The 26,379-nt window shown below is 39.0% G+C and overlaps 1 protein-coding gene across 1 annotated transcript in view; it reads right to left on the bottom strand.

Moving 5' to 3' along the window:
- Positions 1 to 5,943: 5,943 nt before the first annotated feature.
- The window catches only part of DDX10 (DEAD-box helicase 10), a 317,926-nt gene continuing 297,490 nt past the window's right edge, over positions 5,944 to 26,379 (bottom strand). The window contains exon 18 of the mRNA XM_052652790.1: positions 5,944 to 6,553. Within this exon, the coding sequence (XP_052508750.1) occupies positions 6,376 to 6,553 (178 nt within the window). The 3' untranslated portion in view covers positions 5,944 to 6,375. The remainder of the gene's footprint in view (positions 6,554 to 26,379) is intronic.

The following is a 26,379-nucleotide window of genomic DNA, read 5'->3' as shown; positions in this document are numbered from 1 at the left end:
TAGGAGCTGAATGAGATCACTCAGGCAATAAATGTAGTTAAAACCCAAGGGATGAAGTCAGAAGGTTGCTAATGTTTAGAAGTAAAGAATATGAGGAACATCCAGAAAGAGACTAAAAAGAAGTAATCAACAAGAACAGGAGTTAGCAAATTGTACACAAACATGTAAGCATATTCATATCAATTACATCTCAATAAAGCATTTAAGAAAGGTTGGGAAGGGAGAAAGTACAGGCATGTGGGAATAAACACAGCTCTTCTGAGGATCGAAATGTAAAGGGACAGGGAGAAACAGCATTTTGCCTGGAAAAGGACAGGGATGTCAAATTTTTTAAAGGTGGGAGACACTATAGCATGCTTGTTTGCTGATGGGAATAACCCAGTAGGGAGGGAAAACTGGTAATACTGTAGAGAGGGGACAATTGCAGAAGCAATATCCTTCAAAGGGCAGGAGAAAATGGGATCAGCACACGTAGGGGGTTTGGTTTCAGAAAGGAAGAATGGGCACAGGTGCAGGGGTGGATTTAAAAGAATCATTTTGGCTTTTGGGTAAGGGAAAGGGCAGAAGCAGTGCGAGTTTGGGGAAGGTCTCTTTTCTTTCAATTTCTCAGGAAAATCCAAAGTAAGATCATGGGCCAAGAGTGGAGAGGGCAAGGGGTATTGGAGATTTAGGATGAGAGGGAAATGTCTGAAATAGTTGTCTGGAGTGTAGGAGAGAGGGCAGAGCTTGGGAAACAACACTGAAGGTCCATGAGAAGAATGAATTTTCTAGTGAGACTGGTCTGTATGGTTGGACACTCTTCATTCACATCCTGCTCTAAAGTGCTGCTGATGTTCTTGGGAAGCAGGTCCTGTTCCTCCAGATTCCTACTCCTCAGAGGGCTTGCTGACCTTCATCAAAATAGCCTCTGCCCTGCGGCTCACTTGCTCTATCTCCTTACCTTCCTTTATTCTCTGTTGTAACACTTATCCCACCTGACAAGTGTTTGATATCCTGGGTTTGCTTCTTGTCCATCCTTGTTATGTATTTATACTTAGAACAGTGCCTGGTACACAGTAGGTGTTAAAGGGACAGAGTCTGAGGGCCTCTTCTCTTCCCCACAAAAAGATTCCACCTACATACACCCTATCTCTTTGGCAATTTCTCCACCTTGCTGTGTCCTGGAGACTATACATCTATGGGCAAGTTGCTTTCTGGCTTTGGTTGGGGCCAGTGGGTCCTTTTCTTGTGGTCACCTCAGGCTGGCTACATATATCAACTGAAGGTCAAAAATTGGCTCTCTCCCTTTCCCTTCCCTCCCCCTATCCATTCAGGGAGAGAAGTGGTAACTAAAAGCTTCTGGTAGACTATTCTTTTGTGGTTTCCTTACACCCTGCTCTGGCCTATGTAAATGGTCCTTTTATTAAATCCCCTTAGAATGATCCTAATTTGTGTGTGCCATCTGTTTCCTGCTGGGACTCTGACAGGATCCCTATCTGTAAATAATGATTTTAATAACTCTGAATTCCATTAGTGCCTTGCTACTCCAATGTGGCCAAGGGCCAGCAGCATACCATCATCTGGGACACTGCAAGAAATTCAGGCTCCACCTCAGACCTTCTGATTTGGGATTAGCATTTTTAAATGATTTCCTGGTGATTCTTACACACATTAAAGTCTCAGCAGCAGGTACTACAGTATTCTGAGTTTTACTGAAGCTTTTTCGGATCCAAGACACCCAAAGACTCATTTAGACTAACTCAGACAATGGAGTCTTATAGCCTGGCTGAGGCAGACAGACTTGCACAGAAATCTAAGAATAGGACCCAGGAGAATATGAAGCCTCATGGAGATGAAGCCCAGAGGGTCAGTGTGGACCTCGGAGACTTCACAAGGGGAGTCTGCAGGTCTCTGTTGCTCCAGCCTGAGTGCATCACTTTCCATGCATGCTTCCTGTTCCACGACCAAGTGAATCCCTCACCATTTATTCTTTATTTTGCCAGGGTTCCTGTTCACTTGCAGCTTTGTGTAACTTCTAATCTGAGCTCACTTATGCCCATGATGTGCTCCTGGTCTGTCTCATAACCTTGTATTACTGACTACCCAAATTTCAGCTTCAGAGAATAAGGACATTATTTGCCCAATTTGTCCCTGTTTGAGCAGAGTTTTTGTGCCAGCCTCTCTCACAGGCTAATGGCCAGCTTTTGGGTTGGCTGCCAATTCCTGATTCAGCAGACGCTGGGTAATACGGTATAAAATGTCTGCCCTGGGCTGTATAATCAGCAGGGTCTGTGGAAGAAAATCACACTATGATTACATACCTCGTTAAAATGGTCTTAAAAAATATGAAAAAGGGTTTTCAAATCTTGGTTGGAGGCTCTTTTCCCTTATCAACACCACCACCCCCAGCCCTGCCTTCCTCCCCACACTTCCCAGGAACATCTGCATTCTCTGGCAGCCTCTGACAATCATGGAGACAACTTTCATGTTTAGGATACGGCAAACGCTGTATAATAAAATTAATTACATTTAATTAAACGTATCCATTTTTTATAGCCCCAAACAAATCTAAAATGCCATGTTAAGCTTATGAGATGGCAGTCCTCCAAAGCACTCTGCTGCTGAGTGTGTCTGGTTAGAGACTTATGTGTCTTAGGGATCATTTTACACGAATGAACCTGAAGAATGGCCTCTGGGCCTCAGTTAAGCATCAAACAAGAATGCTAGTCTCTGTGTCTCAGGCCAGGAAACTACTACCCATGTCCTCCAACCTTCTCGCAATCCAGCAACAGCTCTTTCATTCAAACAGCAATCTTCCTTTTCCTGCCTGTTCTTTTCATAATGCACTGAAATTATGAATTTTCTTCTCTCCTTTCCCCACTACATGACAGCAGGGGAGGGCACTGCTCTATTTCTCATGAGTGCAAGGCGTGGTATATGGTAGTTGCTGGACTAACATTTATGGAATGAATGAATGAATGCTCTTGCTCGTTGGTCAAGTGCTTATCTCACCTTATCCTGTGAAGAACCCCAAGTCTCAGTGGATTTCTTGCTCCACAAGACTTAAAGGGGACTGTAGGTCTCTTTCATGTATCTACTCACATTGTGCCCAGCCTGAAGCAGTATCCTCTCAGGTCCATGCTCATATCAAGGTAGAAAAGAGAGCAAGAGGGCTGATGGAGGCATCAGTGCACCTTAAAGCCTGTGCTTATAATGGGTACACGTCACTTTCACCACACTTCATGGGGTAAAGTCAATCACATGGAAAGCCCAACGTAAGCAGACTGGAAAAATCATGCTTTTCCAAGGGAGGAAGGGGCTGGAGCGGCTGTCCGTTGAACAAAAATGCCCAAGCTTTCTACTGACACTATTCTGATGTTCAAATTCATTTTCAAATCAGCAAAACTCACCCCCTCCACCGGCCCCCACCCCCACCAACCCATACACACACAACATATGTATTAAGTCAGGGGCCATTCAGTTCCAGGAACAAAATGCAATTCAAAGTAGTTTATGCAAAAAATAAACCTACTGATCCACAACTAGAAAGTACAAGGAGTAGAAGCAGCTAAAGCCAAAGGGTTCAAATAATGTCATCAGGGCCCTCTCTTCATCTCTCTACTTTGCTTCCCTCAGGGTGTTGGTCATTTTCCCCAGTCTCTCAGAGGCAGCCTCCATTTGACCAGAAAAAAATGGCTGCCAAAGGTTCCAGATCCACGTCCTCCCTTTTTAGGAATTTCCCATTGGGTAAGGATTTTTTTTTTTTTTTTTTTCATATTCTACACTTTACTCTCAAGGAAAGAGTCGTTTTATGTCTTTACCTGAGTATTAAATATACCCACGTTTGAGCCAGTCTTTGTGCCTAGGAAATGGTTTGGCCATTTAGATTTAAATAATGTGCCCCCAACTCTACCACAGCTAAAACAGTAGTCACCAGTTTAGTCCACTGAAACATATATATTTGTTACCTGAGTTTTCAATCAGTGCTATTCTGATGTTTTAAGCAGTTTTCAAAATTCAGCTAGCTAAAATTCCCTCAGTGTATAAATTAGTCAGAATCTAATCAGGTCTAAGGACAGAATATAACTCAAACTAGTTTATGAGCCAAAGGCCCAGCAATATATTTACTTAATGTGTGTACATAAAAATTGCTTATTTGGATCAGAAAAAACAAAATCTAAAACTGCATAGAGTGAATTCAATGGTAAACCCTTAGTTTATATACTCCTGCATCTTTCTGTCTTCTGAAAATATTCAAGAGATCCTGCACCAGAAACCTTAATTTTAAAAGTCTTTCCAGGTTGTTATACCCCCAATTCCTTTCCTATTTGTTTTCTTCATTATAGTCTTTCTTGCCCGTTACAGCCATTTCAGCCAGTTCTCATTTCCTCCATTCTATATCCTTCCCACCAGAGCTAACAGAGCAATGCACTACTACACACTTTTAAAACTTCTCTTGATTTTTACTGCCCATTCATTAATTTAATAAATTGGGCTTCCCTGGTGGCTCAGATGGCAAAGCGTCTACCTGCAATGTGGGAGACCTGGGTTTGATCCCTGGGTTGGGAAGATACCCTGGAGAAGGAAATAGCAACCCACTCCAGTTCTCTTGCCTGGGAAATCCCATGGATGGAGGAGCCTGGTAGGCTACAGTCCGCGAGGTCACAAAGAGTTAGACACGACTGAGTGACTTCAGTTTACTAAAACCCATTATAAGGCATTATAAGTACTGTGTTTGGCTCTGTGCATACAGAGGAGAGATAAAACAGTCCTGCTCTCAAGAAACTTGTCATATAACAGAGGGAACAGGCCTATAAGCAAATGTCTGCAACATTATATAATAAGCACTGCAACAGGAGTAAGAAACATGCGCAGATCAGTGCTATGAAGAGAATGCTGACAATGTGGAAGGTTGGCAGGAAGCACAATGACCAGTTAGGAGATCACTGCAGAAATGTGAACAGGTCACGATGAGAATCTGAACTCTGCCTGAAAGTAGAAGCTGTAAAAATGGAGAAGAAACAATGGTGGTATGAGAGTCATTATGAAGAAGAATTAACCATGAACTAGCAAAGCAAAGCGTGGAGAAAGGGAGAAGCTGAGGAGTCATCAAGTTTCTCATTTCGATGCCAGAAGGACATTAGGATCACTCATGAGGATGTCAAGTACGAAGGCAGGAGAAACCTTTCAGAGACAAAAATGGACTTAGGCTGAGATGGAAGTGTTTGTGGATATTCCCTTTCTTGAATTCAGGAATCATTTGCACCAGTAACCAAAAATTATTTTTGTGTATGGAATGGAAAGTAGGAAAGAGAGAAGACAAGGAGAAGGTGACAAAGCTATGATCAAATCAGTGGTGTCGTGCCAAGGCACAGATTCCTTTCCTGTGAGGAGTTTGCCAGTCATTTTTAACCAAAAGAGAATCTGTCTTGTTCTACTCATAATCAGGAGCTGGCTCTGGGCTGGGATTTGTGTAGCATCCTCAACAAGGCACTTGTAGAGTACCTAAAGCATACAAGGTGCTCACTATCAGATCTGGTTTTAGATAACAAAATCTTCAGATTCAGGACTTCAATTTATAAATGGCTACCCAGTCTGCAAGTGTAAGTTAAAAGATATCTTCGACCCAGAGGGATGGTATGGGGAGGGAGGAGGGAGAGAGGTTCAGGATGGGGAACACGTGTATACCTGTAGCGGATTCATGTTGATGTATGGCAAAACCAATACAATATTGTAAAGTAATTAACCTCCAATTAAAATAAATAAATTTATATTAAAAAAAAGAATATGCAAAATTCACTGTTTTAGGAATTGGCCAAGTATTTTAATCTTAAAAGCCTCCCCTTGAGAATCTCTCATATTTCTGAATACAATGAAAATATTAATATTTCATTTTATAGGAAATATGTTTATTATTGATCATGACAATTCAAAAATATTCATTTTTTCTCAGGGTTGGTCCATCATACTCTTTAGAGATATTAAATATATCAAAATTGTGAGCAATTTTGTTTAATATCACAGAGAAACTTCTGTATGGTAAGCAAGACAGAAACCTTTAACAATGAAACAAGGTCTTCAGAACTTGCCAGTAAAACACAGGAAGCATTTCCAATGATAGATGTAGGAACCCCTGGATAGAATCTAACAGTACACATGCTGGAAAACAGGATCAGGAAATTTTATAATCCACTGTCACTGTGAGTTTCCTCTGGGATGCTTCAAGCACAGCCTGTGAAAGGGGCTTAGAGACGTGATCACTCCTGTCTGAAGAATGGGTCCTCTAGACATGGGACTCATGCTACTTAAGTGCCCCAAAACCTACTGTTTTTTTCAATTTCTTGTCCACATAATCATGACCAGAGGTTTAAAGGAGAAGACAAGAGCAGGAACAATCTAGCTTTGACTTTTGAGCAGATGTAACACCAGTTCTTCGTCCTCAGCTAAAGACAGGCCCGTATCCAAAGGTTCTAAGGTTTCCCACTTGGTTTTCTTTCTGTCACGACTTGCTGGTCCCACGTCTTCTACTTCACTGTTGTTCCTTTTCCTCATTGTCTGCTTCTTCTTGATATCACTGGTGGAAACAAATCCAATGATTTACTTTATAAATAACTAAATTCATTATTATGAAATTAAACACTTAAAATTGGACAAAATTACCAATAACAGATACTTGACAAAGTGGTATTATTATTCAAGAAGGAAAGAAGCTATAATAACATCAGGCTATCTGTGTCATAAATAAGTCCTTTCCCATTCATTAACAGATATGGGCAAAGGGCTATCATATTCCAGGCACTGGGCAGGGTACATTGTACACACGGTCTCATATAATCCTCACAATAATTCTAGGAGCTCTGGATACAGCATCCACAATTTGAGGACACCAACTGGCCCGGAGTCTGGCTCTAGACTGGCTCCAATCTGAGCTTGTTCTGCCATATCAAACCATCTCTATCTAAAGTTAGTGTATCCCTTAGGTAATATCTGTTGCATCAATTTATGATACATGGATCATGAATAAAATAGAACATGAAATGTTAAGTTAAAAATTACTTAAGACACAAACTAATTCTGCCCCATTTAAATCTGTATCTAAGATTCACAAATGGTCTTAAGAAAACATAAACGTTACTGTGGTATTCTGCACACACTTAACACACAGACCATAAAAATAAAACTAATTTCTGAAGGTAGAAAAAAATCACTTGACACAAGAAAAACTGAAGAAAAAGTAAAATATCTTCAAGGCATTTTGAATACCATCATTCATCATCAGGTTCAAAGATGACCAAATTATTGGACACAAGTTTAAAACAAAATTTAAAAATCCACCTGGTAGCTATGCCAGCAGCAGCTGTTTATTAAGGGCTTACCAATGGTCTGGCTTTGTGCTACACGCTTTACACAGACTACAACATTTATCTTCATGAGAATCCTTGGTGTGGGGAGCACTGGCCTCACTCCACAATGAGGTGAAGAGAGGTTAAATGACTGAACCCACATTATGTACATGATCTTCAAATCCACATCTGCATGACTCCAAATTTAGTCCAAAGCCAGATGATGGAAAGCAAAATATTTTCCAAGCATAAGATACATTCCAAAAGACAACAAACTGCTCCAGTTTCAAACAACTCTATTATACCTTAAGAAGATAGCTGGGATATCAAGTGAATGCACCTAGTCAACATATCCAGTTCTGACCAGCTTGAAGGAAACCTGTAAACAATGTTCCCATGCACCTCCCACAAATGCCCAATACTCTGACTCAGCAGCCATTCTCTCTCACCACTGTAGGAAAGATATACTAGATAACACTAGAGGTTATTTAAAGCCACAAATAACCATATTTTAAAAGGGTGGGTACCTATAGAGATGAACATGAAAGAGTTCCTTATAATGAGAGCTCAGTCAGTAAAGAAAAGAAAGCTGTTCTTAGCAGAAAGAGGACTTTAAGAGAAAGTACTGAGTCCTGATCTTCTTGAGTATGGCCAGTTTGGTGCCAATTCCACTGGACTAGAGTACCATGATTTATCTGGAACAAGTTAATACTTATTTTTGCCCTGCCTGTACCTCAAGTGCATCTCAGAGCAGCCTAATTAGTGGGTTTTACTTATGCATCTTTTGTTAATGTGCTCCTCACATTATATTCTGTATAGGAAACAGCTGGTTCAGAAAAATAAAAAAAAAATTTTGGAAAATTTATGTAGATGGAAAATATTTTCAGAATTAGCAACTCTGCTGCTTTGTGGACCAGTTAAAATTTTTAAAAGATATTTTATACTACTTTCCATAGCAACTAAGTTGCAATTGGTATGAAAAATTAATTATTAAATAATAACTTAGATATTCTATAGGTAAGTTACCCATGTAGATGACACCACTATAATGGCAGAAAGTGAAGAGGAACTATACAGTCTCTTGATGAGGGTGAAGGAGGAGAGTGAGAGGCTTAGAACTAAACATTAAAAAAACTAAGATGGCATCTGGCCCCATTACTTCATGGCAAATAGAGGGGAAAAGGTGGAGGTAGGGACAGATTTCCTCTTCTTGGGTTCTAAAATCACTAAGGAAGGTGACTGCAGTCATGAAATCAGAAGACAATTGCTTCTTGACAGGAAAGCTATGACACCTAGAGAGTGTGTTGAAAAGCAGAGATACTACTCTGATGACAAAGGTCCATATAGTCAAGCCATGGTCTTCCCAGTGGTCACATACAGTTGTGAGAGCTGGACCGTGAAGAAGGCAGAGTGTCAAAGAATTGATGCCTTTAAAACTGTGGTGCTGGAGAAGACTCCCAGGAGTCCCTTGGACAGCAAGGAGATCAAACCAGTCAATCTTAAGGGAAGTCAACCCTGAATGTTCAAGCTGAAGCTCCAATATTTTGGTCATCTGATGTGAACAGCTGACTCACTAGAAAAGTCCCTGGTACTGGGAAAGATTGAGGGCAGAAGAAGAGGGCGTCAGAGGAGGAGATGGATGGATGGCATCACTGACGCAAGGTACATGAACTTGGGCAAACTTTGGGAGGTGGTAAGAGATAGGGAGGCCTGGCATGCTGCGTCTATGGGGTCACAAAGGGTCGAACACGACTGGGTGACTGAACAACGACAAAGGGGGATAATGTTACGAATCTAGAAAACATTTCCCCAAAAGAAAATAATGTAATAAATCTGGAAATATTTAGTCAAAACATGATCATAATTTGGTATCTGCAGAAAAGGACTCTTCTAAATGGTGAAGTACTAGAGGGTGATGTCAGCAACATGGCTAAATGAGATATCCTCACTCATGTCTCCACCCAACAACAACAATCTGGCATCCATCCATGGACAAAAGTACCTTTGCGGATGCTGCGGGATCTAGCACTCTACACCAAAAGACCCTAGATGAGTCTCAACCAATCATGTGTGGGTAAGAGGCATAAGGACCTCAATCTCAGCTGTGAACCCTGCAGTGGACCACAAACCACAGTTCTAGGCCTTCTTGGCAGTGGAATAACAACAACTTGTTGGCAGTCTGTGACAATCACCCACAGACAAGTGAGACTTTATTTAAGTCTGGGTCTCCTGTGGAGAAGTTTCAGCATACCAATGGATCAAAAAAATGAGAGTTTGGACACACTGGAGAGGGTAAATGAAACAGCTTGATTTTATTCACATCAATCCTCCCCCAAGGTGGCATAGTTCAGGGCCAAGAGAGATCCCGGCCTGTGATTTTTCCCATGAAGAAAGCGAGAGCATGTGAGTGAGTGCTTGACTTCCTCAACTGTGTGAAACTTTTTTCCCATTTCTCTCGCACCCTATCCAGAGAATTAAATCATGAGCTCCACAGGGTGGGGGGAAGAGAGGCTAGGTAGATAGGACTCTCAGAGGGAGTTAAAAGGACATGAATCCTACCACCTACATCTTGAATTCCACCCAGACGCCTGTCCATGAAGGGCTGGAGATGCCTTACAAGTAGATCTCTCCAACTAGCCCATGGGCACCCCCAGAGCTCCATGGGCCTCACCCACTCCCACCCCTGTCCTGCCTGTGTCCAGCTCCGTGCAAGTGCTCCTGCGGCTAGTGGTGAGAGTGAGCTTTGGCAGATAGCTAATGAGCAAGAACCAAATCTGTGGGTCAGGGATAGGCCACAAACTTCAGCTTTAGTATCATCCATGGAAAGCAAAAGGGAAGCTATCAGTATTCAACTTCGTGCATCGCAGAATCAAGAGAAGGGACACAAGTTTAATAATTCTGCCTTAAAAGAGAGCAAGAAGCACAGAGCAGGCATATCTAAGGAAAGCCTGAGAAAGCCTCAGAATCCCTAGAAAGGCTGACAGAAGGTATTTCTCTCCTGAAGGCAGTTAGTAAAGACTGTAGGAGATGACTGCTACTGCAAATGTGAGGATAGCAACACAAAACTTGAAACATGAAAAATCAAGGGAACATGACACCACCAAAAGGATCACAATAATCTTCTAGGAAACAATCACAAAGACATGAAGATCTACAACTTACTGGATAAAGAATTCAAAATAGCTATTTTAAGGAAGCTCAATGTAGTCGAGGAAAACACAGAAAGAAAATTCAACAAAACCAGGAATTCAATATACAAACAAAATGAGGAATCTAACAAAGAGACAGAAATCATTAAGAAAAGAAAAGTACCAAGTAGAAATTCTGGAATTGAATAACGCAACGAATGACATGGAAATCTCAAAAGAGAGGACTGACAGCAAATGGATTAAAGAAAAGAAAGACTCTGTGATTTAGAAGACAGGGGTTTTTACATTATCTAGTCAGGGGAGAACAAACAAAAAATATCAAAGGAAATAATTTGTGAATTATTGGTGGCTCAGTGGTAAAGAATCCACCTGTCAATGCAGGAGACATAGGTTCAATCCCTGCATAGGGAAGATCCCTGGAGGAGGAAATAGCAACCTGCTCTAGTATTCTTGCCTGGGAAATGCCATGGACAGAGGAGCCTGGCAAGCTACAGTCCATGGGGTCACAAAGAGTTGGACACGACTGAATACACACACACAGAGGAAGAGGAGGAGGAAGGGATGAGAAAACTTGTTTTTCTTTTATTTTTTTAAATCACAGTTGAGAAATTCACTAATCTATGGAAAGATTTGTATACCTAAGTTCAAGGCTCAAGGATGTTCAAACAAATTTGCCTGAAAGAGATCTCCTACAAGACATTTAATAATACATCTGTCAAAAATTAAGCAAAATATTGAAACTTAAAATTAACAAGATGACAAAAACTTGCAGTTTATAAGGGAATTCTCATAAGACTGTCAGCATATTCTCAGCAGAAACTTTACAGGCCAAGAAAGAATGTGATGATACATCAAAAGTATTGAAAAGAAAAAAGCTGCCAATGGAAAATACAGACATTCTTCAGAATTTGTGGGAAATTAGTTTGAAGAGTCTCCTCCCTTCCCCTCTCAGGTTACCAAAATCTACATATACTCAAGTACTTATATAAAATGGTTTAGGATTTATTGGCATATAAACTACTCACATCCTCCCATATGCTTTAAATCATTCCTATATTACTTTTAACACCCAATACAACATAAATGCTATTTAAATAGTTGCTGGTGCATGGCAAACTTGAGTTTTGGAACTTTCTGGAATCTTTTTCCTTATGTACTTTTGATTCACACTTGGTTGAATGTGGAACCCATAGATACAAAAAACTAACTGTACTCTAACTGGTAAAGTTGTCCTTCAGAAATGAAGGCAAGATAAAGTCTACCCCAGACAAATAAAAGCTGAAGGAATCCATCACCACTAGACCTGTCTTATTTAAAACAAAGAAACAAAAAAAGATGAAAGAAGTTCAAGTTAAATCATAGAACACTAATTAGTACATGAGAATATCCAACACACCAGTAAACACTATTGCAGTATGGTGGTGTGTTTGACATGCATCTTTCATACATTGGTTAAAGGACAAGAATATTAAAAATTACTATAGCTATGATACTGGTTAATAAATACACAAGATAAAAGGTGATATATAATTGTGACATCAAAAGCATAAAAAGAGGGGATAAATAGGTAGAAATATTTGATATGATTGAAAGAGGCTGTTATTAGTGTGAAAGAGACTGTTGTATCTATATGATGACTTATGTAAACTTCATAGGAACCACAAAGCAAAAATCTACAGCAGATTCACAAAAGATAAAAAGAACGGAATCAAAGCACACCACTACAAGAAATCATCAATTCACAAAGAATGCAACAAGAGAGGGGAAAAAAAGAAGCAGAGAACAACAAAACAGCCAGAAAACAATACAATGGCATTAGTAATTCCTTACATATCAATCTTATTCAAAATGTAAATGGACTAAATTCTCCAATGAAAAGGCATAGAGTGTGTGGATGGATAACACCCAACTATATGCACAGAGTCGGACAGGACTGAGCGACTTCACTTTCACATGCTGCTTACAAGAAACTCAATTCAGCTTTAAGAACACATACTCTCAAGATGAAATGCTGGAAAAAGATATTCCATGCAAGTGGAAACCAAAAGGGAACTGAGGTACTAAACTTTTATCAGATTGAATATACTTTAAGCTAAAAATGGTAACAAGAGATAAAAAAGGTCATTATGCAATGACAAAGAGATCAAATCATTAAGAGGATATAACAATAATAAATACACATAGACCAAACATTGGAGGACCACAATGTATAAAATACTAATAGATGTGAAGACAGAAATAGACAACAATACAGGAAGAGAAGGGAACTTTAGTATACCACTTTCAACGGCTAGATCATCCAGACAAAAAATTAAAAGGGACATGTTGAATTAGAACTACACATTTTTTTTGTTTAATTTTTATTTTTACTTTATTTTGCTTTACAATACTGTACTGGTTTTGCCATACATTGACATGAATCCGCCACGGGTGTACATGAGTTCCCAATCCTGAACCCCCCTCCCACCTCCCACCCCATATCATCTCTCTGGATCATCCCTGTGCACCACCCCCAAGCATCCTGTATCCTGTATCACTTTAGATCAAAGAGATTTAATAGACAGATAAAGGACATTCTGCCTAACAGCAGCAGCATACACATTTTTCTCAAGCATGCTCAGAACATTCTCCAAGGTAGATAAGCCACAAGACAAATCTAAGTAATTTAAGGAGACTGAAATCATATCAAATATTTTTACCAACCACAATGGTATGAAACTAGAAATTATAAGAAAACTGAAAAATTCACAATATGTGGAAATTAAACAACATTGTCCTGAAAAACCAACTGGTCAAAGAAGAAAGCAGACAAATCGAAAAATACCTCAGAAAGCAACAGAATATACTTTCTTCTGAAGTGCACACAGAACACAGAACATTCTCTAGGACAGACCACATCTTGGGTCACAAATGAAGCCTCGGTAAATTTAAGAAAATTGAAATCATATCAAACATCTTTTCCAGCTACAACACTATGAGATTACAAATCAATTACAGGAAAAAAAAATATTGTAAAAAACACAAACACGTGGAGGCTAAACAATATGTTATTAAATATCACTGGATCACAGAAGAAATCAACGAGGAAATAAAAAATAACTAGAGACAAATGACAATGAAAATAGGACAATCCAAAATGTATGGCATGCACTAAAAGCTGTTCTAAGAGGGAGGTTTATGGCAATACAATCTTATCTGAAGAAACAGGAAGTCTCAAATAAACAACCTAACTCACACCTAAAGCAACTAGAGAAAGAAGAACAAACAAAAACCAAAGTTAGTAGAGGGAAAGAAATCATAAAGATCAGAGGAGAAATAGATAGAGACGAAGAAAACAATAGCAAAGATAAATGAAACAACTGAGTGACTAACACTAGCACTTCAGATGAAACTATAATCTGGTTCTTTGAGAAGAAAAAGGAAATGGATAAATCTTTATTCAGATTCATCAAGGAAAAAAGGGAGAGGACTCAAATCAATAAAATTAGAAATTAAAGAGAAGTTACAAGGGACACCACAGAAATACAAAGGATTGTAAGAGATGACCACAAGCAACTATTAGCCAGTAGAACGGACAACCTGAAGCAAATGGACAAATTCTTAGAAAGGTACAACCTTCCAGGACTGAACTAGGAAGAAATTAAAATATGACCAGACCAGTCACAAGTACTGAAATTGAAACTGTGATTAAAAATCTTCCAACAAACAAACTCCTGGACCACATGGCTTCACAGGCAAACTCTATTTAACATCTACCTTCCTGAAACTCTTACACAAAATTGTAGAGGGAAAAACACTCCCAACCTCATTCTATGAAGCCACCATCACCCTGATATTAAAACCTGACAAAGATATCACAAAAAAAGAAAATTACAGACCAGTATGAATGATGACGGATTCCCTGCTGGCTCAGTTGGTAAAGAATTTGCCTGCAATGCGGGAGACCTGGGTTTGATCCTTGGGTTGGGAAGATACAGTGGAGAAGGGAACGGCTACCCACTCTAGCATTCTGGCCTAGAGAATTCCATGGACTGTCCATGGGGTTGCACAGAGTCGGACATGACTGAACAACTTTTACTTCACTTCACTTCATGACTTATGAACAAAGATGCAAAAATCCTCAAGAAAATACTAGCACACTGAATCCAATAACCCATTAAAAGGATCATATGCCATGATCAAGTGGGATCTATCACAGGGATACAAGGATTTTTCAAGGTCCACAAGTCAATCAATGTGACACACCACATCAACAAACTAAAAGGTAAAAACCATATCATCATTTTAATATATGCAGGAAAAGCTTTTGACAAAATTCAACACGCACTGATTAAAAAAAAAAAAAAAAATCGACGCTCCAGAAAGTAGGCATAAAGGGAATCTACCTCAACATGATAAAGGCCACATACGACAAACCCACAGTAAATATCATTCTCAAACGTTCAAAATGGAAAGCATTTCCTCTAAGATCAGCAACAAGACAAGGATGTCCACTCTTGGCACTATTTTTCAACATAGATTTAGAAGTTCTAGCCACAGCAATCAGAGAAGAAAGAGAAATAAAATAAATCCAAATTGGAAAAGAAGTAAAACTGTCACTGTTTGCAGATGAGATGACACCATACAGAGAAAATCCTAAAGATGTCACCAGAAAACCACTAGAGTTCATCAGTGAATTTTGTGAAGCTTAAGGATACAAAGTTAATACATAGTCATCTCTTGCACTCTTATATGCTAACAACGAAAGATCAGAAATAGAAATCAAGGAAATTACCCCATTATCATTGCATCAGAAAGAATAAAATACTGAGGAATAAATGTACCTAAGGAAGCAAAGGACACGTATTCAGAAAATTAAAAGACGCTGATGAAAGAAATCAAAGATTACACAGATGGAGGAATATGGCATTCTTCTCAGAATTACTACAAAAAATCTTATAATTTATATGGGAACACAAAAGATCCCGAATAGCCAAAACAATTGTAAGAAGGAAAAATGGAGTTGGAAGGATCAGGCTCCATGGCTTTACACTATACTACATGGCTGCAGTAACCAAGACAGTAGGGTACTAGTGCAAACACAGAAATGGAGATCAATGACGCAGGATAGAAAGCCCAGAGGTAAACCTAGGCACTTACGGGCACTAATAATCTGTGACAAAGGAGACAAGAATATGCAATGGAGAAAAGATAGCCTCTTCACTAAGTGGTGCTGGGAAAACTGGACAGCCACATGTAGAAGAATGAAATTAGAATACTATCTAACACCATACAAAAAAATAAATTTAAAATGGATTAAAGACCTGAATATAAGGTCAGAAACTATAAAATTCTTAGAGGAAAACATAGGAAAAACACTCTTTGATATAAACTACAGCAAGATCTTTTTTGACCCATCTCCTAGAGTAACGATAGTAAAAACAAAAACAAACAAATGGGACTTAATTAAAATTAGAAACTTTTGTACAGCGAGGAAACCATAAACAAGATGGAAAGACAACTCTCAGAATGGAAGAAAATATTTGCAAAGGAAGCACTGGACAAAGAATCAATCTCCAAAATATACAAACTGCTCACAGAGCTCAATTTAAAAAAAATTTTTTAAATGGATGCAAGATTTAAACAGACATCTCTCCAAAAAAGACATTCAGATGGCCAAGAGGCACAGGAAACAATGTTCAACATCACTAATTATTAGAGAAAGGCAAATCAAGATTACAAGGAGCTATCACCTACACCAGTCAAAACGGTCATCATCAAAACAAATTTACAAACAGTAAATGCTAGAGACGAGGTGGAGAAAAGGGAGCCCTCCTGCACTACTGGTGGCAATGTAAACTGATACAGCCACTGTGGAGAACAGTATGGAGGTTCCTTAAAAACTAAAAACAGAACTACCATATGACCCAGCAATGCTACTACTGGGCATATACCCTGAGAAAACTATAATTCAAAACAACATGCACCCCAAGGCTCACTGCAGCATTATTTTCAATAGCCAGGACGTGGAAGCAACCTAAACGTCCAACAGCAGAGAAGGAAGATGTGGCATATATGAGCAACAGAACATTATTCCATCAAAAAAAGGAAAGACGCTGGGTCATCTGCAGAGGGTAGATGGACCTAGAGTGTGTCATACAGAGTGAAGTAAGTCAGAAAGAGAAAAACAAGTGTCATATATTAACTCATATATGTGGTATCTAGAAACATGGTACAGATAAACCTAGCTCCAGGGCAAGTATACAGACGCAGACCTAGGGAACAGACGTGTGGACACAGTGGAGGAAGGGGGTGGAGGGACAAATTGGGAGATTAGGATTGACACATAAACACTACCATTTGTAAAACAGACAGCTAGTGGGAACCTGCTATAAAGTACAGGGGACCAAAGGCTGTAAGGAGTCGAACAGTATGAAATGAAAACTGGGTAGTGGCTACAAAACAGGGCTGGGAATCTGAGGCTGAACTCTGCATTTCATGGCTTATGTTAGTGTTTCTGTGGGAGTTAGAGTGCCAAACTCTCTACATATGCTTCAAATGTATCATGTTAAGTGTCAAGAAGGACCATATTACTGTTCAACATTAAGAGTACAACCTATTAGGTTGATAAAATACGCCTTAAAAAGCAAAAGGATGGCTCAGATCATTAACAGCCCCACTATTTCTATAAAACTACAAAAGCAGAAGAATCAGAGCTACTTATCTTTTAATACTCTAATTAACAGATTTAACGAGCAATGCAGTTTACTAGTATGTAAGTCAGGTATATGACTTAAAGAACCTACCAAACAGCAACAACACATACACAAATATCACGCTGTAATATGTAATCTGAACCAACAATAACAAAGTTTTACTTCAATGACTTTTTAGTGAAAATGTTTACACAAAAGCCTGTCATGATACCCACAGAGAGCATTTGAGCCAATTTATTCATTGCTAATAATTAAGAAAAAAAGATTTAACATTGGGATGTGAATTCTATTTTAACATCTTAGTAAACATATTAATAACTGAGTTTTAAATGGAATACAACTTTCCTACCTTCTAAATTCTCTGAACCCAAACCTCAAAATTCTCCCAGAAATTGAACTGATTTTCCAACAGGTTTGATTTCCTGGTTTCAGGTGCTTGTAGCTACCTGCTGCTGCTGCTAAGTCACTTCAGTCGTGTCCGACTCTGTGTGACCCCACAGACAGCAGCCCACCAGGCTCCCCTGTCCCTGGGATTCTCCAGGCAAGAACACTGGAGTGGGTTGCCATTTCCTTCTCAAATGCATGAAAGTGAAAAGACAAAGTGAAGTCGCTCAGTTGTGTCTGACCCTCAGCGACCCCATGGACTGCAGCCTACCAGGCTCCTCCATCCATGGGATTTTCCAGGCAGGAGTACTGGAATGGGGTGCCATTGCCTACTCCGTGTAGCTACCTAGTGACCCAGAACAAGAGCGGAGTCTGAATTACACTTATGAGCAACAGAAGAGGGAGAAACACATGAGCTAACTAACGTGGTAGGGTCAGCCCTCCTTCTGGCACGTCTCATCCATGGCACTTGCCCAGAAGATCAGACATTCTTGTGAGTCCCCTCTGTAGCACTACCCTCCTTTTTGGTCCTCCTTTGTTTCAAGATCCATCTTCAATTCCATCACCATCCACAAAGGTACCTAAGCTCCCTATTAAAAGTGATCTCTTTCCTCTGAATTCCTGTAACTCTAATTGTTCACTAGTCATTTTTTTGCACCTAGTATTACTATCTCCTGACACTGAAGGAAAATTTTTTTTTTTCATGTATGCATCTTAATTCCCAATTAGAATGCAAACCGCTAGGTGGGAATGTAAATTAGTACAACCTTTCTGGAGGGCAAATGCTAACACCTTTTAAGAATGCACATCCAGCAATTTCTCTTCTAAGAATTTATCCCAAGGAAATAATTAGAGCTGTGTATAAAGATTTAGTTACAGGATATTTAAGCAAAGCTACTTGTAATTTCAGAAAGTCAGAAACCCAAAGGTCCAATCATAAGATATTAATTTGTTAAGTAAATTATAAAATTAGAAATGAAATACTATGGAGCTATTTTTAAAATGTTGAAGGAATTTCTTGATACTGAAAACAGCTATAAAACCAATACACAGTAGGTGTCTGTCTTTGTTTAAAAAGGCTGCATTTATGTTTGCACTGAATAAGATTTGGAAGATTTTTTTAAAATATTCATTTTTGCTGGTATATGTATCTGTTTTTCTGTAACAAGTCTGTATTACTCTTTGCAATTAAAAAAAAAAGAATAAGATTTGAAAGGAAATGTAGTTCTGAGCAAAGAATAATTACAATTATTCTTTGTATTTCTATATAGTTCAAAGCATAAGTAAGTGTGCTACAAAAACTTCAACCTGGGTCCCTGGATCCACAGAAGTATGGGGAAAGGTAAGATTTCTTTCGTCATGATGGATGGGTCATGGGTTATTTTCAGCATTTCAAAATACCTGCAACTGTATGCCCTAGACTAAGTTCTGTATTTTTTTGCTTTTGTCTGAAATAATAATAACTGAACTTTGTGAATACTTACAAGCTTGGGTGGACTGGAAACTATGCCTTTGTTAATAAAACAAATGTGAAACATTAACTTTTTGTTAACTTTCTTGAAAGACAAAAATCTTTCAAAACAGAGGGACCACAGGAGTTGAAAGCAAAAGTTCTCTGTGATGATAAAAACACTGGAAGTCATTGTTCTAGACTTGAGAACTGTGCTCCACTGATTATACTTTTCAGATTTACATATTAAGCTTTAAAAAAAAGCCATTTAATAATGACTTCCATGCCCACTATCCCCTAAGAAAAAAGAAAAAGGTTAAAAACCAATTTTCTTAAATTTAGGTTCTTGTTGAATTATCATACTTTAAACCTTTATGTCTCCCATGTAACAGTGCTCCCATTCCTGCCAACCCAATATATGCTTAAAGGAGGACTCTTTGTAAAGTACACCTTGGTTCTTTTAATTCTTCATAAACACTTCAGGGACTGCCTTCTTGTATTGCCTGCCTCTGTACCCTATTCTACACTACCCCTCTTTAATATACTCTGTTCCTCTGGACTACATTTTATTCCCTGAATATGTTCTAGGTTCTCAATTTCGTTTATCTCCATTTGGGATTACCTTTTCTGTTTCACAACCATTTGAATCCTCCCTATCAAAGCCCAGTTCAAATGCTACCTTTTCCTCAAAGATTCCCTTCACATAATTTCATTTTGCATTCTGTCTGTGCCTCTTTCATTGCACTCATTCTGAATGGTATTACAGTAAATTCTGTATAGATCTCTTCCTGTGTCTACTACATTTTTAGGTTTTTGTAGTCTGGGGCTATTTGTCTTCTTTATCTGTGAAGATGATTTGAATAAAAAAAGTCATTCAGGGAGAGGAGGGAGGCTCAAGAGAGGGGATGTATGTGTAATTATGACTGATTCACGTAGTTGTAGGGCAGAAACCAACGCAACATTGTAAAGCAATTTTCCTCCAACTAATAAAAAGAAGTCATTCAATAAATGTCCACTCATCTGAGAGACAGAAGTCACGACCTTTTTGAAGGTTCTTCAAGTCCTGCAAAGTATCATTACTGCAATGAAGGCGGCAGGCAAGGCTTCAACAAACTCTGCTTCTAATTCAAGTTGCAACGTCACAGGGGAAAGCTTTATGCATGGGAGAACTCTCACAGCGTTCAGTCTGGTTTGCGGGTACACAGGCTCCAGTCTGCTGACTAACCGCTTGTTTTTAATAGCACAAGTTCCCAGTGTTCTAAATTTCAACTTTGCATATGCTTTTCAAAGTCATATGAATCATATTTTCAAAATCCTACAGTCATGTTATGGCTAAATTCCGTAACTCACTATCTTCCACAGTGCTTTTGACTTATAAAATATGCATCTTTAGCCTAGAATTCCTTCCTAATCACCAGATCAGCATATTCAACTGGATCTTGGATATCTCTATCTGTATTTTCAAAGGTATGCAAACTCAACATGTCCCTAACTACTACCCATTTCCCCCCAAATATATTCTTTCTCCTATATTTTCCTTCCAAGCAAATAGTAATACTCCTACTAAAAGCCTAGAAGTCATTCTTTAACTTCTTCTTCACATCCTTAATTCAACTGATCATTTCTTCACTAATCTCTGTCAAATCCATCCAAGTCTTCCTAGCACCTCTGTAACTATCTTAATTTAAAAGCTTTGTTTATATTTGTCATTCGTTCCCCTCCTTCTCCTGACTCAACCCTGGGAAGCCTCCCAGACCATCCTAGTCTAGGTTAAGTGCCCTCTTGTAGGTGACCCCCCAGCACTATGCACTCCTCAACTACACCTTAGGAAATGCTGCACTTAGACTGCTTCACCCATTAGATCTCAAGTTCCTTGAAGACAAAAACTGTCTTATTCTTTGCAGTCACATTCCCTAGTACCCAGAGGCTCAATAAGTACTTCTTAAATAAATGATGAATCAACTCACAAAGCTAAGCTTCTATACTGCTAAATATCCAACTCACTCAATTACATAAAGTTAGGTAGAATGATCTCTAAAAATCACATTCTTAATTTCTGTTTGAGCCAGTATATAAGTGGACATTAAAATCTGGACTGTATTTTTTTTCAAATAGCATATAATTAATTCCAAAGAAATCCAAAATATCAAAGCTACAGTGAAAAGTAAAATATTAATTGCATAAGGAAAAAACTACTACAAAGAAGAAGCATCCAATAACTGCAGACTCACAGTAAGGAATGAAATACTACTTTAACATTAAAGGAGGAGTGTAACTTGCCACTTTGATTCAATGAAAAAATAGTAATTTTTATTTTCTTTGAAAAAAGACATGTAACTCCTCTGGGATGTATACATCTTGAGAGGGTGGGATGATTTGGGAGAATGGCATTGAAACATGTATAATATCATATATGAAACGAATCGCCAGTCCAAGTTCAATGCATGATCCTGGATGCTTGGGGCTGGTGCACTGGGATGACCCAGAGGGATGGTACGGGAAGGGAGGAGGGAGGGGGGTTCAGGATGGGGAACACCTGTATACCTGTGGTGGATTCATGTTGATGTATGGCAAAACCAATACAATATTATAAAGTAATTAACCTCTAATTAAAATAAATAATTTTTTAAAAAAGAAAAAAAAAAGAATATCTTTTTCTTCTAGCATGTTTAATGTTGAAATGACTGCTTTTTAAAATCAGTCACTTGACAGTTTTATAAAAAATCTGGTATGGAAAAAGTAGCGTTGGAGTCAGACTTGACTAAATTGAAACAAATGCCAAAACTTGGGAAAGCTGTTTAACTTCATGAAGTGTTAATTCCTAATTTGTAAAATGTGTTTAATATCTATCTCATCGAAGATAATTGATAAATAAGCACTGGAAAAGCAGGAAGTCAAGAAACACTTGGAGTAACAGGCAAATTTGGCCTTGGAGTACAGAATGAAGCAAGGCAAAGGCTAATAGAGTTTTGCCAAGAGAACACGCTGGTCATAGCAAACACTCTCTTCCAACAAAACAAGAGAAGACTCTACACATAGACATCACCAGATAGTCGACACCAAAATCAGATTGATTATATTCTTTGCAGCCAAAGATGGAGAAGCTCTATACAGTTAGCTAAAACAAGACTGGGAGCTGACTGTAGCTCGAACTCCTTATTGCCAAATTCAGATTGAAATTGAAGTGGAGAAAACCACTACACCATTTAGGTATGACCTAAATCAAATCCCTTAAGACTATACAGTGGAAGTGAGAAATAGATTTAAGGGACGAAATCTGATAGAGTGCCTGGTGAACTATGGTTGGAGGTTCGTGACATTGTACAGGAGACAGGAATCAAGAACATCCCCAAGAAAAAGAAATGCATAAAAGCAAAATGGTTGGCTGAGAAGGCCTTACAAATAGCTGTGAAAAGAAGGGAAGCAAAAGGCAAAGGAGAAAAGGAAAGATATAAGCATCTGAATGCAGAGTTCCAAAGAATAGCAAGGAGAGATAAGAAAGCCTTCCTCAGGGATCAATACAAAGAAATAGAGGAAAACAACAGAATAGGAAAGAGGGCACCCCACTCCAGTACTCTTGCCTGGAGAGTCCCATGGATGAAGGAGCCTGGGGCTGCAGTCCATAGGGTCGCAAAGAGTTGGACACGACTGAGTGACTTCACTTTTGCTTTTCACTTTCATGCATTGGAGAAGGAAATGGCAACCCACTCCAATGTTCTTCCCTGGAGAATCCCAGGGACGGGGGAGCCTCGTGGGCTGCTGTCTATGGGGTCGCACAGAGTTGGACACGACTGAAGCGACTTAACAGCAGCAGCAGAGATCTCTTCAAGAAAATCAGAGATACCAAGGGAACATTTCATGCAAAGATGGGCTCGATAAAGGACAGAAATGGTATGGACCTAACAGAAGCAGAAGATATTTAGAAGAGGTGGCAAGAATACACAGAAGAACTGTACAAAAGAGATCTTCAAGACCAAGATAATCACAATGGTGTGATCACTCACCGAGAGCTAGACATCCTGGAATATGAAGTCAAGTGGGCCTTAGGAAGCATCACTATGAACAAGCTAGTGGAGGTGATGGAATCCCAGTTGAGCTATTTCAAATCCTGAAAGATGATGCTGTGAAAGTGCTGCACTCAATATGCCAGCAAATTTGGAAAACTCAGCAGTGGCCACAGGACTGGAAAAGGTTAGTTTTCATTCCAGTCCCAAGGAAAGGCAATGCCAAAGAATGCTCAAACTACCGCACAATTGCACTCATCTCACACGCTAGTAAAGTAATGCTTAAAATTCTCCAAGCCGGGCTTCAGCAATACGTGAACCATGAACTTCCAGATGTTCAAGCTGGTTTTAGAAAAGGCAGAGGAACCAGAGATCAAATTGCCAACATCCGCTGGATCATGGAAAAAGCAAAAGAGTTCCAGAAAAACATCTATTTCTGCTTTATTGACTATGCCAAAGCCTTTGACTGTGTGGATCACAATAAACTGTGGAAAATTCTGAAAGAGATGGGAATACCAGACCACTTGGCCTGCCTCTTGAGAAACCTGTTGCAGGTCAGGAAGCAACAGTTAGAACTGGATATGGAACAACAGACTGGTTCGAAATAGGAAAAGGAGTACGTCAAGGTTGTATATTGTCACCCTGCTTATTGAACTTATATGCAGAGTACATCATGAGAAACGCTGGGCTGGAGGAAGCACAAGCTGGAATCAAGATTGCCGGGAGAAATATCAGTAACCTCAGATATGCAATGACACCACTCTTATGGCAGGAAGTGAAAAAGAACTAAAGAGCCTCTTGATAAAAGTGAAAGAGGAGAGTGAAAAAGTTGGCTTAAAACTCAACATTCAGAAAACGAAGATCATGGCATCTGGTCCCATCACTTCATGGCAAATAGATGGGGAAACAGTGGAAACAGTGGCTGACTTTATTTTTGGGGGCTCCAAAATTACTGCAGATGGTAACTGCAGCCATGAAATTAAAAGACACTTACTCCTTGGAAGGAAAGTTATGACCAAACTAGATAGCATATTGAAAAGCAGAGACATTACTTTGCCAACAAAGGTCTGTCTAGTCAAGGCTATGGTTTTTCCAGTGGTCATGTATGGATGTGAGAGTTGGGACTATAAAGAAAGCTGAGCACTGAAGAATTGATGTGTTTGAACTGTGGTATTGGAGAAGACTCTTGAGAGTCCCTCGGACTGCAAGGATATCCAACCATTCCATCCTAATGGAGATCAGTCCTGGGTTTTCATTGGAGGGACTGATGTTGAAGCTGAGACTCCAATACTTTGGCCACCTGATGCTAAGAGCTGACTCATTGGAAAAGTCCCTGATGCTGGGAAAGATGGAGGGTAGGGGGAGAAGGGGATGACAGAGGATGAGATGGTTGGATGGCATCACCGACTCGATGGACATGGGTTTGGGTGGAGTGCGGGAGCTGGTGATGGACAGGGAGGCCTGGCGTGCTGTGGTTCATGGGTTCACAAAGAGTCGGACATGACTGAGCAACTGAAGTGAACTGAGCTGAACTGAATGCACGGTAAATGTGCAGTAAATATTATAGTTTCTCCAACTACCTTCTCTCTCTCTTTTTTAAATTGAAGAATAGTTGATTTACAGTATTATGTTAGTTTCAGGTATATAACACAGTAATTCAGTACATAGGTTGTACTCCATTTAAACTTACTTTAAAATAATGACTATATTTCCCTTTGGTATACAATATATCATCATTTCTTATTTATATTATACCTGGTAGGTAGTATGTCTTAATCCCATACTCCTATCTTGACCCTCCCCGCCTCTTCCCACTGGTAATTCCTAGTGGTAACCACTAGTTTGTTTTATTTATCTGTGAGTCTGTTTCTGTTTTGCTATATACATTCATTTCTTTTTTAGACTCAATATATAAATGATGACATATACAGTATCTGTCTTTCTCTGACTTACTTCACTAAGCATAATACTCTCTAGACAATGTCAAGGTCTACTGACATTACTGCAAATGCCAGTAACTCATTCATTTTTATGGCTAAGTAACATATAACTGCTCAGTTCTGTTGACGACAGGAAAGGCTGTGGGGGACAGGGGCAAGGGATACATAAAAACTCCACTTTTCATTCAATTTCTACTGTAAAAACTAAGGTTGCTACAGAAATGATATGTACATAGTTAATAAGAAAAAGATTTGCACAGTTTGAAAGAGCTGATGCACCATCAACACATTATAACCTAAATAGTTAAACATAAAAATACATTCAAGTTTTCTCCCTTATCCTCAGTGCTTTAACTAATAATCTACGTCTTAGGTTATGAGTACGTAACCTAAGCCTTTCTAAGTCTTTCACTGGTGTACTCAGTCCATCCTAACATCCTCCTCCTGTCCTCATATACTTCATGCTGGCATACACCATTCTAATAAGCTGCCACTCTGTGGACTAGAAGAGCAGCTGCTTCTCACCCTCATCACCCTCTATCAAACCAATTAGACTCACAGTCAGGATAGACACATGGGTGAAGAATGATGGAATGAAAAAAGGGAATCTCTGGCAGCCATATAATTATAGAGATGCTTTTAAGATAAATATTTAAATTTTAATAAATGTACAAGCAATTCATGGTTAGAATGTTAGGATGAATGATTTCCTCTATCCTAAAGAGAAGGCTTTCAATAATTCTTCATGTCTCACTTCAGAGAGGTTATTCCTAACCACTTTATATAAAGCAAACTCTCCCAATTCCTCTCTCATTATCCTACATTTATCACTTTCATGGCCTTTATCATCATCTCTTCTCTTTACATTCCCTCACTGGAATATAAGCTTTATGAGGACTGGATCCAATATTTCTCTTGCTCTATGCCAAGTACTTAGTAAACTTTCAGTATGTTTAATTCCTGAATAATGAAAACACTGAGGAAGAAAAATAGACAAGTAAAGACATTTCCCACATTCCAGGCTGGTAATACAGACTCTTCATCCATACACTGAATAGGATATTTTAATGACATCATTTTCATTATATCACACAGCACTAGTCTGTAGGATAGTTCTGTAGTGAAAATAGGGGTCTGCCATGTTGTGTTTATGGGGTGTAATGAATGATTTTTTTTCTTAATGAAAGATTTTGAGGAGGAGGAAAGCAGAAAGTTGATATCCCAGAAGATATCCTATTCTTAGAAGAGTATGCACTTATTTAAAAACTCCGCCCATAGTTTTGTTTTTAGTAGTTAAAAATGATTATATTAATGACTCTATTACATATCATACTCTGCTTTCTTCTTACTTTAATTAGATCTTCCTGGTAACCTTGCAAGGTAAGAATTATCATCATTCAATTGATGAAGAAAACAAGGTCAGAGAGATTAAGTA

The sequence above is a fragment of the Budorcas taxicolor genome, chromosome 15 (genome assembly GCF_023091745.1).
Source record: "Budorcas taxicolor isolate Tak-1 chromosome 15, Takin1.1, whole genome shotgun sequence".
Taxonomy (NCBI): Eukaryota; Metazoa; Chordata; class Mammalia; order Artiodactyla; family Bovidae; genus Budorcas; species Budorcas taxicolor.
Note: the sequence above shows the minus strand (reverse complement) of the source record. Positions and strands in the feature narration are given on the sequence as shown.